The sequence below is a fragment of the Mixophyes fleayi genome, chromosome 7 (genome assembly GCF_038048845.1).
Source record: "Mixophyes fleayi isolate aMixFle1 chromosome 7, aMixFle1.hap1, whole genome shotgun sequence".
In the NCBI taxonomy this organism is placed as follows: domain Eukaryota; kingdom Metazoa; phylum Chordata; class Amphibia; order Anura; family Limnodynastidae; genus Mixophyes; species Mixophyes fleayi.
Window position 1 is genome coordinate 32,195,778 of NC_134408.1, and position 19,661 is coordinate 32,215,438.

General features: G+C 39.0%; 1 protein-coding gene across 2 annotated transcripts in view; it reads left to right on the forward strand.

Moving 5' to 3' along the window:
- IL21R (interleukin 21 receptor) overlaps positions 1–19,170 on the forward strand; it is a 52,420-nt gene extending 33,250 nt beyond the window's left edge. For both annotated transcript variants that reach the window (XM_075179594.1, XM_075179592.1), the window contains exons 4-9: positions 1,537–1,721; positions 2,488–2,633; positions 2,710–2,887; positions 4,680–4,770; positions 8,094–8,178; positions 15,303–19,170. In XM_075179594.1, the coding sequence (XP_075035695.1) occupies positions 1,537–1,721; positions 2,488–2,633; positions 2,710–2,887; positions 4,680–4,770; positions 8,094–8,178; positions 15,303–16,121 (1,504 nt within the window). In that variant the 3' untranslated portion in view covers positions 16,122–19,170. The remainder of the gene's footprint in view (positions 1–1,536; positions 1,722–2,487; positions 2,634–2,709; positions 2,888–4,679; positions 4,771–8,093; positions 8,179–15,302) is intronic.
- The last annotated feature ends 491 nt before the right edge of the window (positions 19,171–19,661 follow it).

Sequence of the window (19,661 nt, forward strand, 5' to 3'; positions counted from 1 at the left end):
CACATTACAGAGGTGCTGGAGAATTTAAGTTCTTCTGTGGGGTGGAAAATGCTGAGCACGTCTGTACAGGTACCCTCTCCACCCTTTATCTCATTTAAATAATCCCTTCCCACAAAATACAATCTTGTTTGTGCACTTAAGTCCACACCTAGGGGTAAATGTATCAAGCTGAGAGTTTTCCTGCGGGTTTGAAAAACCAATCAGATTCTAGCTGTCATTTACTTAGTACATTCTAAAAAATGATAGCTAGAATCTGATTGGTTGCTATAGGCAACATCTCCACTTTTCAAACCTGCCGAAAAACTCTCAGCTTGATATATTTACCTTCTAATCTGCATTAAGTAAGGAACACCCTCGATCTGCCCTCACATTCGCTGATGCAAGCATCTTTACCCCCCAGATGCCAGCATCCTGCCATGCAAATACGTGCATTTCCCCATGAAACTAAGCGCACTTGCGCAAAAGTAGATGCTTCACAAAAAAGCATTAGCGCTGCAGTCTTGCAATTAAGTGATTTGAAAATGACCTTTTGTGAGTGAACAGTGGTTTAATATCGCTGTACAGTAAGCTAAAGTTCTAATGCTTAAACCAAAGGGTCTAAGAACCACAGTCACTTAAGTCAACTTATGGAACTATCTGCAAGTGAATCTATCGTTGTTATTTATACTTAAGTTAAGAAATATCACAGCATCTGCCACCTTTACTCCAACCATGTTTTTTTGATAGATTTTGACTATAAGACACAACATTCTTTGGTTAAATTAACCAGTATAACCCCCCCTCCCCCCCAATACTATTCACAAAAATATGCATGAAACCTCACTGTGAGTAAACGGAAGCTATTAGAACCTGTACGAAATCCCAGTAGTTAGCTGAGTTCCAAATATTGTTTTATTAATTAAACAAGAGGTTCCAAGTGGTTTTATTCAGTAGCCATTCACTGTGGAATTTTTGTGGGTTTCAAAAATTGTTTACTTATTGAAGTAGGAAAAGATTATTTTTCCTAAACCATTTTGGATCAATTCTTCTTTTGCCACTTACTATGCTTAACCTTTGCAGAGATAATGTACTGTTCATCATCATCAGCTATTTTTATAGCGCCACTAATTCTGCAGCGCTGTACAAAGAACTCACTCATATCAGTCCTTACCTCATTGAAGCTTTCAGTTTAAATTCCCTAATATACACAGATACACAGACAGAGAGATAGAGAGAGAGAGACTAAGGTCAATTTGACAGCAGCCAATTAAATTACCACTATGTTTTTGGAGTGTGGGAAGAAACCGGAGCACCAGGAGGAAAGCCACACAAACATGGGGAGAACATACAAACTCCACACAGATTAGGCTGTGGCTATAAAGCCACTGTACTGGCCCCTGTTATGCAAAATCTTTTATCTAATACAATAATTCTCCATTCTATTCAACAAATGCCCATCTTATTTCACTACTGCCATCTGCCACGGGTGGCGTATGCTTAATTTCATAATATTATTTATTCTTTGGTTACACTGAATAACATAGATTTTTTTTAAAGGACCTTTGAGGAATCAGAAGAGACTTGTTATCTGGTTCAGTCAGACAGGAAACAGGAATACATCTGCACCATCGATATGGAAGACTTCAACGTTGATGACAAATGTACAATTTTCATAACTGCAGAAGTCAATGGCCATTATCATTCAAATAAGACCTGCGGGCCTTTCATTATAGGTGACAAGTGTAAGTGACACAGATGTTTGCATTACGCTCCAAGGAGAACATAAAATGACTGTGCTACATGCGTCAATAACGCCACATGTGTGCTGAGTTTATAATTATGTTTAAAGTTTATAAGATTTGAGGTGCTCCAGTTTTTGGAAATAAGAAGAAATAAAAACTGAATAACTCTCAAAATACTCTGAGTTATGATCTAATCATTGTGGTCATTATGCTCTCTCTCTATCATCATCATCAGCTATTTATATAGCGCCACTAATTTCACATCCGTTCCTGTCCCATTAGAGCTTACTGTCTAAATTCTCTAACATACACAGAGAGAGACTAAAGTCAATTTTAATAGCAGCCAATTAACCTACCAGTATGTTTTTGGAGTGTGGGAGGAAACTGGAGCACCCGGAGGAAACCCACGCAAACACAGGGAGAACATACAAACTCCACACAGATAAGGCCATGGTCAGTAATGGAATTCATGACCCCAGTGCTGTGAGGCAGAAGTGCTAACCACTGAGCCACCGTGCTATCCTATGGTTTCAGCATTATCCAGCTACAAGACATGCATTGTTCATAGGTAATATGAACAATGCAACAATATTTTTCTTTGTTGGTTTTTTATAATCCCAAAGCAAAAATATTCTGAAGGAGGGTTCCAGGGGAAGGTGCAGCTCATAAGTGTTAATTTGTGAAGAAAACTACTTTTCTTTAATCAAACACACTGCAGTAACTTTATATATGATATATATTTAAAGTTCTCTTCTTTTATCAACAGTTAAGCCAGTGGCACCGTTTAATCTCACGGTCTCTTATTCTGAGAGTTATAATATTTCCTGGAAAACTAACTATGACACTCACGTGTTTAGAAATGGAGAACTGGCCTATGAGCTGAGCTACAAGAAGGAGGGTGAATCTTGGCTGGTAAGAGTACATGCACAAGCTAAACACAATCAGTCCCTGACCAATGGCTAGAAGGTAATCAATCACCATCTTTTAGAACCAGATGAGCATCCAAGTCCTTGAAGATGAAAAAAATGTGGTCATCCTAAAGTCATCTTTTCAAGCCAACGAAGGATATGTGGCCAGGATCCGAGCTCAACCAAAAAACAGTTCGATATATAGCGGCCAATGGAGCGAATGGAGTACTCCCATCACATGGCGGACACCAGCTGATGGTATAAACACTACTACATTGTACACATTTACATTATATCTCAGGACAAGTTCAATGTCATTGGTAGCTATTTCATAGAGAACCATAGAGAATTCTACAAATTTGACTAACAGTTCAGAAAATCCAACACAGGTTGGTTTTAGCTTAAGTCAGGGAGAATTTTAGTCTTTGGCTCTCTGCTTATTAAAACAAATTTCTCATGGGTATAGTCCAGGAAGAGCATAGATTCTTAGGGCTAGATTTACTATACTTGCAGGTTTCAAAAAGAGGTGTTGCCTATAGCAACCAATCAGATTCTAGTTATCATTTATCTATTGCTTTCTACAAAATGACAGCTAGAATCTGATTGGTTGCTATAGGCAACATCTCCACTTTTTCATACCCGCAGTTTAGTAAATATACCCCTTGGCTCGAAGCAACAAACCTGGTTATACAATGAAAGGGTATAGATGAAGTGAGTACAGGACTGTCCCTATAAGGAGACAGCCTGGGGTAGCCTTCTCAGGCAGCAAGTTGTGGAGGACAATACAAATGTAGGGAATTATTTAACAATATTTATTTTTATGAAGTAAAACTCTAAATTAGTGTCTTCCACCATGTTCGCCAGTCTCATAAATTAGTAAAGTGCAAAACTTTGTCTTTTATAGTTCACCCCCGATAATACAAATGTTTGTGGTAGTTTATGCAAAGGATGAAATGTTATTTCAGCTACCACCTAAAACATGGTTAAGTTCCTGGGTATGTGTTCTACAGGTGATTTCATGTATTTTATAGATGAAACCACTTTATATTTTGTATTTCAAGTGAAATGTGTAAGACAATTACTAGATCCATGTGGGTTTTTCCATTGTAGAGATGAAATTTAAAGGTCAGATTTGAATCAATTGTAATGTAGATCATTCAATATCACCAGGTTTCCTATACAATGTATAAACAGATATATTTCCCGGAATCTGATCACATCGGCGCATTAATGCATTTTTGTACCTGTAACCTCTTAGACTAAGATGAAGTTTTTTTTCCAAGAAAGCTGATGTTGCAAGTGCACAAATGCACATAATAGGTTGTACAATAGGCTTTTCAGTGAGGCGATTAGGGGAGTGACTTGGAAAACTTTGAGACATTCTTTAACTGTGCCCACTGTTCCACAGCTGGTACTTGACACAAATGTTTTTTATAACTGATCCTGACTATAAGCTTGTTCCTCTAACTTATAACTGTTTGAGTCCCTTTTAGAAAAAGACTAAGGGTCTGAGTCATTAAGGAAAGTAAGAAAAAAAAAAGGAGTAAATGGTCTCTGGGACAAACCATTCTAAAATGCAAGGGGTGGAAATTAGTTTATTATTTTGCACACAAGTTAAATAGTGGCTGCTTTTACATCTAGCACACAAATACTTGATAGCCTTACTTTTACACTGAAAGTTAAAGTAGATCTAGGACAAGCCCTAGCCCAACTATAAATCTGTCCCCACATTGTAAATTTACCTCCCCCTGCAATGCATCATGGTTTTGTCTAGGTGCAAAGTTACTCTTTTTTTATGCTTTACTCTCCTTAATGACTCAGGCCCTAAATGAATAGATAGATATGAATATACCTGACTCTAATTTAGGTTAACAGGTTTCATGAAGCAAATTTATTCTACACACCAATGCTTAGTAAATATGTACCAGAATGTAAACTCTTCTGTATAAAAGAGCCTAAGGGGTATATTTATTAAAGAGCAAAGCCCTATAGGCCAGCGAAAACAGGTTTTTAAAATATTTTAATGAAGTTTCTTTAATTATTTTTTTAGAACTGAAAGTCCAAGTGCAAAATTGGATATTCATTCCATTCCTGCTCCTTTTCATCATGATGATACTGAAATACTTGAAATGGCCACAGTGGTATGTTTTTAAAAGACACTAAACTTCCTGTATATATTATTTATCTATAAAAGGCAACTGATCTGTGTTCCTTTTGCGTCTTACTTTCACTTTGCTTTAGCTATACCTCTCTTGTTATTAGTATTTTGCAGCTGATGTTTTTATCTTTACTTTGACTTGTAATATGTAGTGAGTGAGGCTATGTAGAGTACATAGCCTTTTCCACAGGCTGCCATCTTTGGCCTACCGATTCACCAGGTGCCTTGTGATTCGTTGATGTCACAAATTCCTAGTGAATTGATAGGATGCAGGCTCACGGATATTGTCGATATAGAAAATGGCTGGCTACACTGCGAGTAGCCAACTGGATTAGGATCTTATTACTCAACACTTGCCTACTCGCCTGGAATTTTCGTGAGGCTTCTGAATTTCGGGAAGTCCTCCCAGACTTCCAGAACAGTAGACATCCTCCCGGACAAGATGGAGGCGGGGTTTAATGACACTTTTTTGTGTCGTCAAGCCCTGCCACCTGCTATGCAATGCCGTGACTTTTGGGATTTCCTAGCAGGGGGCGGGGCTACGGAACCGCAATAGCATCACCACGCTCCCTCCTACCCCGTCACATGACCTCTCCGGAGGAGAATATTAAAAAAGTCGGCAAGTATGTAGTACACTACGTTTTATAACAGTGTTTTGTTTTCTCAATTTCATTATACTGAAGAATCATAATTTGTAAACTTAATTGAGAACATGTAAATAAAGACACTATCATTAACCTAAGGACACGAGATTCACATCATGGTAGACCCCAGATCACTATATCTAAAGTGTACAATTTAAATAAATAAAATAGACATTATTTCTAAAATATAGCTTATATTGAATAAAACACCCCCCCCAAACCCTTGTTCATTATTTTTGCATTAATAAAAAACATATATTCTTGATTCAGACTAATCCTTTGGGTTTAAAACTTTTTTCCTATCTTCATTCGCTGTAGTCCTGTTGATTGAAACAAAAATAATGAATATGACCAAGAGTAACCTGGGCTTCCCTTAGCTATCAGCCAATCACAAGTATTTTCCCACATGCCATCCATTGACATCACAGCCAGCAAGAGAAAATGCTTGTGATGGGCTGCTGGCTATGGGAAGCCCAGGATCTTTTGGTGACATAGATTTACTAGCAAACGCTTGTAATTGTCAATAGCGCTGATGACTGTTTTTATCTCATTGGACTATGGCAGATGAAGATATGATAGAAGAGAAAGGTTTTAATTCCCATATGACTACACCAGACCCAGACCAAAAAAGAGATTTAATTTTTTATTAAAATGGTTAATAAGGGTTTGGGGGGGAATGTTTTATTAAATAAAATGTTATTTTAAAATTGTGTTGTTTCGTTTACTTATTTTTTACAGTTTAGTACAGTGATCATGGGTATTAGAGACATTACACTGGGAGCAATTGGTTGGCAAAGTTGCCACTCCAGGGATGCCAATCCTCTTCGTTACCCCAGGCCCTAGAGGCCCGTTTTTTCCAAGAATCTACACACTAACAACAGGCATTTCTTTCACGTATGGTTTTAAGCATGCCTTAAAAACCTGTGGTTGATGTTCATGCCCGCACTCATCGCATGCAATTGCATGCAAAGTGCAGTTTCACAGATACCGTGCTTTTAAGCCACATCTAATAAACCACAGGATAGTAAACACAAGCCGTATAGTTATCTCCCTTCAGCCATTATATGTATTTACCTCTAAGGTCAGCACACACGCCCAAAGAATTTTCAAATAACACTAAAAGAAATTTGCATACTCCCCCCCCCCCCCACAATTCTTAGGCACAGCTTTATTCTTGTACTTTGTTGGCTCCGTGTGTCCATAGTTTGCTTTTCAGTTTGCTGTGACTATGTGAATGTGTTCTTATTATATTATATACAGTGTGCTGCATTTTATCCTAGTTTTGTCCACTGTGTACTATTTATAATGCATTTTGTCTCAACACAAAGTGCACAAATATTGCACCTTGATGACAGATTTCCTTTATTAATAATAATAATAATAATAATAATAATAATAATAATATATCCATTAACTACATGCAGCAGTGGCAGTCATTCTGTGGGCTGAACCAATATTCGTCATCATATCATCATCATTATCAGCAGCATTTATTTATATAGCGCCAGCAAATTCCGTAGCACTTTTCAATGGGTAACAAACACAGTAATAAAACAATATGGGTAATACAGACAGAAAGAGAGGTAAGAGGGCCCTGCTTGCAAGCTTACAATATATGGGACAATGGGCATATGTCAATATTCATTACACTTGAGCCAATTAATTCACAAGCATACTTTTCAATAGTTGCCGGCAGGGGCTAGCTGGGCAGGGGGGCACCTGCCCCCGGGGCCGATTCAATAGTGGGCTACCTTGGGCTGGGTCACTGGGCCATCTGCATTTTTTCCCCTTTAAAATAGACTGCTGAGACGAGTCTTGCCCCCTGGGCTAAGATTCGCCAGTCCTCCCCTGGTTGCCGGACCACAAAGGGGGTTGCCTCTCAGAATGTAGGTGTGGGTTTGTAAGAACGGGGGTGTTGATAGACAGGTCTGCACAGAGTTTAAGCAGATTGGGATGACTCGTGTGTCCCTGAGGTTTGAGCCCAGGTGTGGAAAGGCAGCATGGTGGCTAAGTGGTTAGCACTTCTGCCTCAGAGCGCTGGGGTCATGAGTTAAATTCCTGACCATGGCCTTATCTGTGTGGAGTTTGTATGTTCTCCCCGTGTTTGGGTTTCCTCTGGGTGCTCCGGTTTCCTCCCACACTCCAAAACCATACTGGTAGGTTAATTAGCTGCTTTCAAAATTCACCCTAGTCTGTGTCTGTGTGTATATTAGGAAATTTAGAATGTAAGCTCCAATGGGACAGGGACTGATCTGAATGAGTTCTCTGTACAGCGCTGCGGAATCAGTGGCGCTATATAAATAAATATTGATGATGGCAAAATTTGGGTAGTGGTCTGGCGATGCTGCTTTAGCCTCAGAAAAGAACAGAGAGGGGGCCATTTCTGAGCACGCACAGTCTAGCACATGCGTCAGCTCAGAAGAAGCCACCTCTCTGCTCTTTTAAGAGCAGGGCAGGGGTCTCTGGGGGGACTCCTCTGCTCCAGTAACGCCTGCGCCTCCTGCACAGTAGTAGCCACTGCTTGAGGCACGTTTCCTAGTTCCTAGTGACTTGATACCCTTCATCCTCCTAAATATCAGACCACAACATTTCTAAAACAAATAAATGTGAAGACAGCATCTAATTATTTGTGAATTATGTTTGTTTTCTTTTCTCTCATCAGTTTGTGGAAGAATGTGTGGCTATTGGTACCCGATCCTGCACCCTTTTTCAAGCCATTGTATGAGGGACATCATGGAGATTTTAAGGTAAAAAATACAGATTCTGTAAGTTTCCAGTATTAGTATCTGCACCTAGGGCTAGATTTACTAAACTGCGGGTTTGAAAAAGTGGAGATGTTGCCTATAGCAACCAATCAGATTTTAGCTATCATTTATTTAGTGCACTCTACAAAATGACAGCTAGAATCTGATTGGTTGCTATAGGCAACATCTCCACTTTTTCAAACCCGCAGTTTAGTAAATATACCCCCTAGTCTTAGTATTAGTGAAAGAGCAAAGGTTGCATACAGCAAATAGCTTTGGCTTAGTACCACAGCATCTATATTGATTTTCCAGCACAGTTCGGTGCACAGCTACATTCTGATCTCTTACGGAGACTCCCATACACTGGAAGTGCGGCTAGGTTTGTGCAGTTGTGAAAAGGCTCATTGTGACAAATCAATCCAAGCCCAACCTCCTTCTAATTGAGAACCATCCCTTTTATTAAATTAAACCTCTCTTTTATTTCTCCAAAACTTTTACTCAGTTTAGCCACAGTCTTAAAATAATCGTGAGAGTGACCGGACATTGGGACTGTCATTACTACATGTAGCACATTTGTATGCACCTAACAATGTGTTTCTCCTCTGAAGTGCGACATTAAAATGATAGGATGAGCCCTGATCTTTGCCATTCAAGGATTTTTGCTGAGTGAAAATGTCTAGAAGCTCTTCTGCAAAGCAAGGAACACCTCTAATAATGTACCCTCTGCAGCCCTTTACCTCATTTTAATGATCTCACTCTGCAAAATAAAATATAATGGTCACACCGCTCTGTAAAACAAGATGCACCAGTGCGCCTAAGCTGTACTAAGCAAGGAACACAATCACTCCGCGTATCTCCTTCCATCTGCCAGTCTAAACTTCAGCGCCACCGCAAATGCCGCCATCTTGCTTCCAAAACCAATACATTTTGGTAATCTAGGCACACCAGAACAAATCGAGTGACAGCCCAACAAAGGAGATTTCACACATTGTAAATAAGGCCCACTTGTGTGTTTTAAAAGCCATTGATTGTTTTGTACTCCAAGGGATATATGTAGGTCTATGTACTATACTGTGGGTTTGAAAAAGTGGAGATGTTGCCTATAGCAACCAATCACATTCTAGTTATCATTTATTTAGTACATTCTAAAAAATGACAGCTAGAATTTGATTGGTTGCTATAGGCAACATCTCCATTTTTTTTCAAACACGCAGTTTAGTAAATATACCGCTAAGGTTCTCTTTATCAAATAGAGATAAGCCCTAAATCCTGTAAAAACATGAGTTATCTCAGGGTTTAGGGCTTCTCCTGATTTACCAAACCCTGCTATGTTTACCCATATGAGCCTATTTACAAGGAGAGCGGCGATATTAGTATTAATTAGCATTTCTTGCTGGCTCAGGTACGTGCTGAAGCGCCGTCCACCAGCCTAGCACGCGGGGAGAGGCCAGATACCTCTGCCAGACAGGAGCACCCATTTTTTAAATAAATTGACCAATCAAAGATCTTCTGTCTGATACGCAGCATTATAAACCTTGTTATCAGAGAGGTCTTGGTAATTAGACCCTTAGGTGGTTTTCTGAATGGCAAACATGAAGGAGTTTAGATGATGCGTAGGATGGGTAGGAACATTAGCATATGTCTTAAAGCTTCATAAACTGGGTTATTGTGGAAAGTACATTACGTAGCTTTGTTCAACTTTGTAGTAAATTGTATGCAAGAAATATATGGTCTGGAAAAAGTAGTTTTACTTCCTCATTATTATGAGTTATGAGTCCTGTGTGCTGCTCGAATTAGTTTCTGATGTGGGTGACATAAAGTTGTGCTATTTATAAGTTGTCTTTATAATGGCAGCGAGTAGCATCAGTCACCGCAGCTTGAATGGCTGTCACATAGACGTCAATGACCTCCATGGTGAACTCAATGTCAGCACACAAGCTTATGTCATTAATGGTCTCTCAAGTGTTCTGGAAATAATCAGTGTGTTCTGACATTGTATTCGGTGTAGAGAATTGTTATCTCTATTTTGATATCCGGGCTGGCAGTGCCACAGGTGCAAAGCAAGCACTCATGTATACCCACAGTCACAATGTATTCATTAAGTATCCAGGATATGTCTCATGCACAGCGCAAGCAGCAGTCATTAAGCTCTTCCTATTTTGTACTTTTTGGAAGTATAGTGCAAAATATTTACAATTACTCGTTATATTTCGTGTGAAGCTTTGAAATGAAAATTTTAACAAAATGACAAAGCAACAGACAAAAGAAAACATTGATGACATTTTAAAGTGTCCACATTTATCTACATATTATTATTCTGTTAATTATTATCTAATTTTGATAAAGTGCCATATTTTACGTAACACTGAACAAATTTTAAAGGGGTACACCGACACTGTATTAGAGACACCCTAACCAAATAGTTGTGATAAACCGCATGTAAAAGTGAAGATATTTTTATACATTATAAAGGTGATTCATTTTAAGAACAGATTACCTCCACTTTCCACCTCCTCCTCTTTGATAGAATCCCCCCCTCCCATTATGTGTGGTTGGAGGGCTAGGAAATAAAATCAGGAGTGACGGAGGCCCAGAGAATGGAGTATTTAAAGATAAAAGGGGCATAGGCAAACCGAGGGGGGTTTCCTAGTGCATGGAAACCACCCTTCAAGCCTAGGGCACTGTATAATTGTATAATTGTGGTGGCTGGACCCTGCCCCCGCTTCACACGGCTCTGATTGAAAAGGGAGAGCTGTGTGCACCTAACAGTAGTGCACGCAGCATTGCCCATGTATATTATGAGGATAGGAAGAGTTGGAGAGCAGCCAAGCACTGTCTAAAATTATAGCCACGCCTCCATGCATGCTGGTCACGCCCACTGGCGGCGCGGTGTGGAAACCCCTCTCTACAAATCCTGCGTTTGCCCCTGAGGGGGAATAACTCTGTCAAAGGTCCGGGAGAATTGTCTTGAAATGATACATAGAATATTTGAATGAAATGATAAAAGTTAAAAGCTGATTATTTGTTATACATATTTCTAACTTTAAACAATTAATTTATGGTCACATGATCATAAATGTAATTTGCTCCTCATCATAACGCTGTACTAAAACGAATGGCAGAATTTGTATTGTATGTTTGGAAATTGCTACTGTGCAAACAGAAGTTATATTAATTTCCTGCCACTTCCACAACGGAAGCCAATAACCAACAACAAATAACCAAGGCAGATCTGCAAACCACGCAGGCATCATTTTTGAAAAGCTGAGGCTGCAAATTCACCTTATTTATAAAAACAGGAGGTCCCTGGTAACAGTTATTGCTGACACCTGGTATCAAGAGCAGCTTTTCTACGTCCAGATGCCACGCACCTTCAGATAACGTTAGTTTATTGTCTTGTACATGCTGCATCTTTTAGAATGTTTGCAGCTTATACAATATACATTACTTTTTATTCCTACTTTTATTTTAGTACATGTTGCAGGAGCGCATGCAAAAGCCAATCAATAACAAAGTCTTTGGATAGATGTGATGTCATTTTCCCTCCTTCATAAAGGCTTCTCACAATGTCATATCTTGACAAATGCAATTGTAGCTACATACCAGGCATGAGTGTGATGGCTCAGGTACCATGTGACATGCAAGGACATACACAGAAACAACTGTCTATCCAAGTATTTCCCGTCACTGCTGGTATGTGGCTCCTCCCCCAGCAGGGGGCACACTTAATATATTTATACTTTTACAATTTTCTATGTTGGCTGGGTCACATCCATCCAGTTGTCCTTTCCCCTCACACTCCCCACCACCTATCACAGAGGACAAGTATATGTATATGAAGTCATTTACTGACCTGTCAAGTGGGAAAGGAAAATATTTGAAAGAGACAAATTTCTCGTCGCCTTCCTCTCCCGGAATGTGCGGGAGAGGAAGGTTCCTAATCACCATTTCAGAAATTTAATTTCTAGACCCTTATTTCTACTGCAATATCTTAGATGTACAGTCTTACAAAATACATGGTTCATTCTATGAGGTACAGTTATAGTGGTGTAAACGAAAATAATGCATATTGTTGCTCATAGTAAGAAATTAGATTTTATTTTCATAGAGGAAATGCAAGCAAACATCTTATTGGTTGCTGGGGGCAACATCACCTCTTTCTTTGGCACCAGTTTTGGAAAATGACCCCCAATGTGTGTGTAAGACAATTCTCGTATCATGTCGGCACTGAACACCGACTAGTCATTTGACTTTTCTGCCGAGTAGAAAAAAAGATCCCCATTAGTGGAAAGTCCCGTACTGCCCAGACAAATGCAGAGCTTATTTCTCGCCTGTAATGCACCCAGTGACCTGTAAAATGCACAGTTTATATTTCTGTACCATTATGCACAAAACTTACACCCCAGGTGCCTGATTCATCAAGGCCCGTATCTGCCGATTTTTAGCATATTGTTCGCAAAATCACTCTGTGCATGGCCAGAACCGGGACATATATCTGTGAACGCAGCCCTGTCCGCTCTGTCTGTGGGTGCAAAGGACACTTAATGCAGCCTACGATTTTCGGGGTGTGAACTGGGCGGGGAAGGGACGTTTTGCTGTAGTCATTTTACAGTAAAGGCGTGTTAAACTCAAGTGCAAGCAGTCACGTGTGAATCAAGCTCTGAACGTCTCAGTTACTTGTTTTCCGGCCGTATCTCTTGCTCAGGCTACAGGGCTAGTCTAAGTCCTGATCAGTAGTGATGACAGTCTCGTTTGCATGCTATAACACGTGTTTGCAATCACAAGCAACTGTAAAAATGTATATTATGCTCAGTAGACACTAAGAATAACCTAATAAATATATTTCATAGAGAAAAATATTTAAAAAAAACTTTTTTAAAAAAATTTACAGGTGACATTAATTCAATATTTTTATTTTCCTGTGCGTTCTTTTGAGAATTTATAATCCAAATAGGTATTGGACATATCCCTTAGCATCTTGTGTAGCAGAACACAGCAGACCTACACCTGAATTCAACAGCGCACGTATCTTGAGATCCATGGTTTGATGAATTCAGGAGTATGCAAAGCCTAAATACGTGCGTATATTACTGAATGCGGGTTGCGCTCAGCATATGTGCTTTGATGGATCAGGCCCCAAATGCTTCTTAAATAAACTTCTATATAACAGATTTGCAGCTGCAAGATCCTATTTGCTCTATTCAGTTAGTCCTGAATAGGACACTTTCAGCCAGGATCAGGCTGGGCTGGGGGGCTGGTCCCCTAGTGGATTACCTTGGGCTGGGTCACTGGGCCCAGGGGCGCACGCAGGGGGGGTTTCTGGTTCTCCAGAAACCCCTCCCCTCTGCGAAGAACAGTGTCCCTACATAGCGGCACTGTACTATACAGCAGCCGCGGCGCTGTCAAAGAAAAAAAGAAGCGTCCGCGGCAGTGCTGTACTGTACAATACAGCACCGCCGCGGACGCTTCTTTGACAGCGCCGTGGCTGCTGTTCAGTGACAGTGTCGCCTAAATGGAGCTGCTGCGCATGCGAGGCTGCCTGCGCAGCAGCTCTCTCTATATGGGTTTTTTTTGGGGGGGGGGGGAAATCCTGCGTGCGCCCCTGGGGCCACCTGCTTTTTTTTTTATTTTAAAATGTTCCCAATAGGATGCTGAGTCGAGTCTTAACCCCCGGGCCAGCCCTCCCCTGCCTTCAGCAAATAACAGACGCAAATACAAACAAGCTCCTGTACATTTTCTGATCCTCAGATCAATAAACCATACACTGTGAGGTCTGTACTTTATATAAAGCTAACGATTATAAAGGACAAAGAACAAATCAGACACGGTATGTGTATTACATAAAGCAGACAAGAATAATAACAGAGGACTTTGCTAAAAAATGTGTCTGCAGAATATTTCCACCCACAGTGTTATTATTGTAAATGTCACCTCACATACAGTAAAGCGTATGAAGGATGTGGTTTATCAAGGTGGTGAACCCAAATATATATATATACATAATTTTATATGTATTTAAAAGGCTTAAGCATAAAGTACATGTTAAACATATCACAGTATATATTTTTTATAGAAGAAATAAAGTTGAAAGGCGAAAGGCACATGACTGTGACCCGTGGGAAACATTTTTTTTTTCCATTGTCTGAAATTTTAACTTAAATTGAAAACCTCATACAGCCACTGTGTAGAAATGTGTAGCTCATTGCCTCATCTATGAGCACTTACTACAGTATGTAGATACTGAAAACCAAAGGAGAAACAAACACAATATTCTTACATAATGAATATAAAAAGCAGTATTCTAACTTAGAGGTAGATTTATCAAATCTAACAAGCAAACGTGGGAGTGTTGCCCCTAGTGAGCAATCAGATTCTAGCTATCATTTATCTAACACATTCTAGAGAATTATACCTAGAACTCATGGTTGCTATGGGCAACATTTGTCTTTCTGGCAGCAGAACAAGGGTGTGCCTAGGCTGCCTCGTATGTCCCTCCCGTCCAAACACTGTTCACCATTACTCTACCATACACGTTAAATAATGAAACAATAGGTAGACTGACATCCCTGCTATTCTGCTGCCCTATGTCCTTGCCTAGGTGGCTTTTCCAAAATGCAAACCTAAATATTTATAGATCTGCTATGTAATTATACAGATTCACTTTTATGCTTAAGTTTAAAGCATTACATTAATACACGGATATCAAACTTCTGGTATAGCATCACAATTATTGCACATAAGCTAAGGTATAATGTAAATGATAATATTGCTACAAGCTCTGAAGAACTGATAGTGTCAAATGCAGGTGGCTTTTGGTGATCCAAGTAACTTGCCTGATGATTTGCAATCTGGGGGTAAATGTATCAAGCTGAGAGTTTTCCGGCGGGTTTGAAAAGTGGAGATGTTGCCTATAGCAACCAATCAGATTCTAGCTATCATTTTGTAGAATGTACTAAGTAAATGATAGCTAGAATCTGATTGGTTTTTCAAACCCGCCGGAAAACTCTCAGCTTGATACATTTATCCCCTGGTCCCTTAAATTATATGTTAATTACCTACAACCTTTGAGTGTGGCCAGTAATCTATATTCACCGCTTCATCAACAAAATTTCCTTTCTGTTTTACAGAGTTGGCTGGGTTCTCGTTACTTCCAGACAATGCCTTTTGAAGGGAATATTGTTCATGCAGACCTTGAAGTCCTTGAAATCTACAGCCACAATTTACAGAACAACATGGAAAAGCAGAAGCTTTTTTATACCAATTCATGCTCAAGTAGAAACAGCCAATGTTGCAGGAAGTGCGGATATATCAATGATATCAGCGAGAAAATCTCCCAGCAAATGCCTATTGATACCCAGTGTTGTTGTCAGTGCAGTTCCATCACCACCATGGATGGTCTTGAAACTTCCATAGATGAAGAAGACAGGAGTAACGATGATGGCTACCCTAGTGTTGATCTCGATAGTGGCAATGGTATCATGTTGGATGACTTGGTGGACCATGGATCAAATCCAGATGGTACAGTAAAGTGTGCCTTGGACCTTAATTTTCATCTTCAAGAAAGTCTCCTGAGATCCAACATGAATATTTTAGACCTGATATCGCTACCCCTTGAAGAATGGGAATTACAAGAATCTTCTTGTCAAGAGGAAGATGAGAATGTGTTTTATAATGATGAAAATTACAATTCACTTTCTCCTGACTCAGGAAATAGCACAGATTTTGGTTATCCCAGGACAGGCCTGGATTTGGACACCATTGACAGCGGTTTTGCAGACTCTGAATGTGGGAGCCCTGTAGATAGTGATTTTGGAAACAGTGATATTCCAACTAAAACACTAAATTCAGATTCTTACAGAGGAGAAGAGGAAATAAGTAAAAGAAATTATGTGAAACAATGGGTGCCTTGTAATTCTATAGGAACAAATTCCCCCAATAAAAACTGAGCATCTTTCCTTTTTTTTCTTTCACTTAGATGACATTGTATACTATAGTGATTGAAGTGCACAGATTAATTGTAATCATAGCCATCTATGGCGGGGGAGTTATGGCCAGCGGGTGTATTTAAAGCACTTTAATTTGTCACCTTGTTCCTCCTTTTGTGCAGTTGCTTTTACAAAATGAATGCACCGTGTTTGTTGTGCTTCCAAAATTCAAGGGATGTACAGCACACTTCCCTATTAAAGCGTCCCTTCTGTTAAATTTGAACTTCCCCTGTTTTCTCCATCTTTGTTCATATACTGTCATTTACCTATTTTCGAACTCAGAAAACTAAGGGGGTTTTTGTAGCTGTCCTTATTTCAACTTTTATTTATTTTACTTGCACCAGACTGTGTGCTTACTTTATCTTCTGCACTTAGAGTGACTGAAAGTGTCAAGTATAACGAAAGTTGGTAACTGGATGGTGGTGTTAAAATCAGTGTATTTTACCTGATTAGAGACCTCTTTAACTCCCCGCAAAACTTGAAACTCATTCTCATGTCTCGCTCACCAGATCAGGTAGCTTATTTCATCTTGCAACCATAGCAAAATGTGATTTTTGCAATTTAGGCTTGAAGACATGTATAGAGTCTACAGTATATGCATAAAGAACACCTTATCCCACCTAAACCAACCCAGAACCCAACATTCCTTCATTGCCTAAGACAGCATCTTACCATGCGATCCCAAATGCAATGGCATAAAACCCAATGCAATAGTCTCAGAAGTAGTTGTATGACATCACAGCAGTGGAGGAAAGACTTTTGCACAAACGTATTGGGCTGGTCACTGATAAATGACTACTGTAATTTACTCACATCAAATATAGGTGGCCCACCTTGACTGGTATTATTTTTAGATGTCTTTAGTGTTCCCACTAGCACTTTGGATTATGACAAAGTGGTATATCTTTGTCTACTTACTCCTAATGTGAAATATAGTGGAAATTATTTAGTTCTTACAATTTCCCAATTTATGTACAGTGACTTCACGACACCGTTTTGAACATTTCTGTATGGAGGCCCAGGTCTCTGCCTTCAAGTTCAGTGGTGCTAAAATGACTTTGACAAGTTAGAGTGAGCTTGGTCTAAGGGGCTTGCTGTATATTCCAATGACCTTGGGGAAATGACCTTGATATTTATTGCAATTACTAATGAGGTTACTGAGTATGTTAATAAGTGATCCAGGGAAGATATTCAGACCGGAAGTGGATTATACCTCTATGCAGTGGTTGAAGTGGAAATTTAGAAGTGGCGGTATGGAAACTGTAAGTGAATGGAAATGGATAGTGTTACAATGAAGGCAGTAGGAGAAGTGGCAGTATGGCATACCTCCGTATACCTTATTTTTTTGTACCTCATTGGAGTATTTGTTTTTTAACTTTGATTCTCCATTATTTTATTTTTTACTTTTTATTTTATTTTTATTGTTATTTCTGTTTCCATCTCTTTTCTATTTTTATTATTTTCTATTATTTTTTATTCTTTTCACTTTTATTTTTATTTTTTATTTTTGTTTTTTTATTTCTCATTTTCATTTTTTATTGATTTGATTTATAATTATTTTTTTATTTTTTTTCAAGTTCACATGCTCTTTTTATAGATTCATCCACCCAGGTCATTGCTTTTGCGAGCACATTTGGGACTCCTTTATTTATTTATTTATACCTCCGTATACCAGCCCACTTCCACACTGCCTCTAGGATCAGGCCCATTGTCATGGTTTTGCATTTCATCAGTTTTTAATTTTCAGTTTCAGTTTTTCTATTTTGGCAACAGATTCAGATAGATAGCTTATTAATTTATACCCATTAGTTAGGGAAAATCAGACAAAAAGTGTATGAAAAAATATCCCATGGTTACTATACATATTCAGAGCAATACCAGAAAATTATCCTGAACGATATTAGCCTACTTCTCCCAAGTACAGAGATACCAAATATGTGTATTTTTAATCAGGGTCTTAGAGCATTGGAGGGGAAGAAACAGGAATTTGTTGTGTCTTGTTTCTTTGGGAGGTTACTTTTACTTTCCACTTTTTTATTTTTTTAAAATTTTTAACCGGCATCCCCCTAAGGGAGCCTATGCAAACTGTCTCTCTTAGTAAATAACATATAAGTTACTATTAGATCACAGTCAGCTTGGTGTTATTCCTGTGATTTCCTTTTACATGGCGGACTCACTCCGGTGATGTCACATTGTACAAACAATGGTCAGTTTGAGATTGCCATTTGTAAAGGGTCTGGGTACCAGAAACCAAACAAAACAGAAACCATCTCTGCATCCAACTGACATTGACAACCAAGGTTGGGAGATGTGGGTCACCCTGGGGGAACATCAATCAGCATGACACCACCGTCATTGCGCTTTAAGGGGTTATTTTGTTTTAATAGTTCGGTAGGTGGCACACAGAAAGCCTTTGTGTGCTGAACATCGCCCATCACCCATAGTTGTTTCAATTCGACACTGTACATGGGAGAAATCAGTAGGGCAAGTTTTTTTTCTGGCTAGCACTGATCATATACATAAAGAACTCAATATAGAAAATGAGGATCCAGTGTAGAAAAGAAAAGAGGAAAACATATTAAAATGCTAAATTCACTTCTGCACTGTATAGAGAAGGGGTGTGGGAGGGAGTGATGGGTGGCTGGGTGGCTGGGTGACTGATGAACTTTAATTTCATTTAATTTCATGATTTGCCATTTATAAATGCTGTGATTTGCTTTTTATTTCTGTAATACAGAGGACTTTAATATTTTTTTTGCATTGATATATGTGACACATTTGTTTACATTGTGAACTGTATTAATTTGGTTTTAATTTTCAGATTGTGGAATCGTACCAGACAGATAGTCAGCTAAATACACTGTGTCACCTTCTCTGTCTCTGTACATTTAATATAACTGTAGAATAAAACATTGTAGTAAATAAATATTCCTGTGCTCAACCTCACCTGCATCTTTTAGGGGACCACCTGTACGGCAATATATATGCATTAAATGAATACAAAAAAAGATTTTTATTTGTGCTTGTCAGTACAAAACTGAATATATCAATAACAGTAGAAAAATGGAGTATTGTGTAATATTTAGCATAAAACACAGCATTTAGTGTTAAGCTGTCAAATGTTATCATGTTTTGTATTATAGGAAAACTTTGTTATAAAGAAAAAGTGTGACGGGGATCTCACTCAGTACTCCTCCTTCACAAACAGCAAAATCAATCTTCCTAGCTCTTATCCAATTATAATAGATATACATATGCGCTCAATATCAGACTAGGTGACACACTCGCAGCAGCGGGGGAACCAAGGAATCCCTCCTTGTAGATACAGTAAATATAAATATGTTCCAACTGCGCTCGCAAAGTGTTAATAGAGAAAAGGGGTGAATATTGCAGCAGAATAAATTAGACACATCACATACAATGGCTGGATATGACAAAACTAAAGGTGGTGTATCAATGCATACCATAGAATCAACTAAAAGATAGTCTGAATGGAGAAAA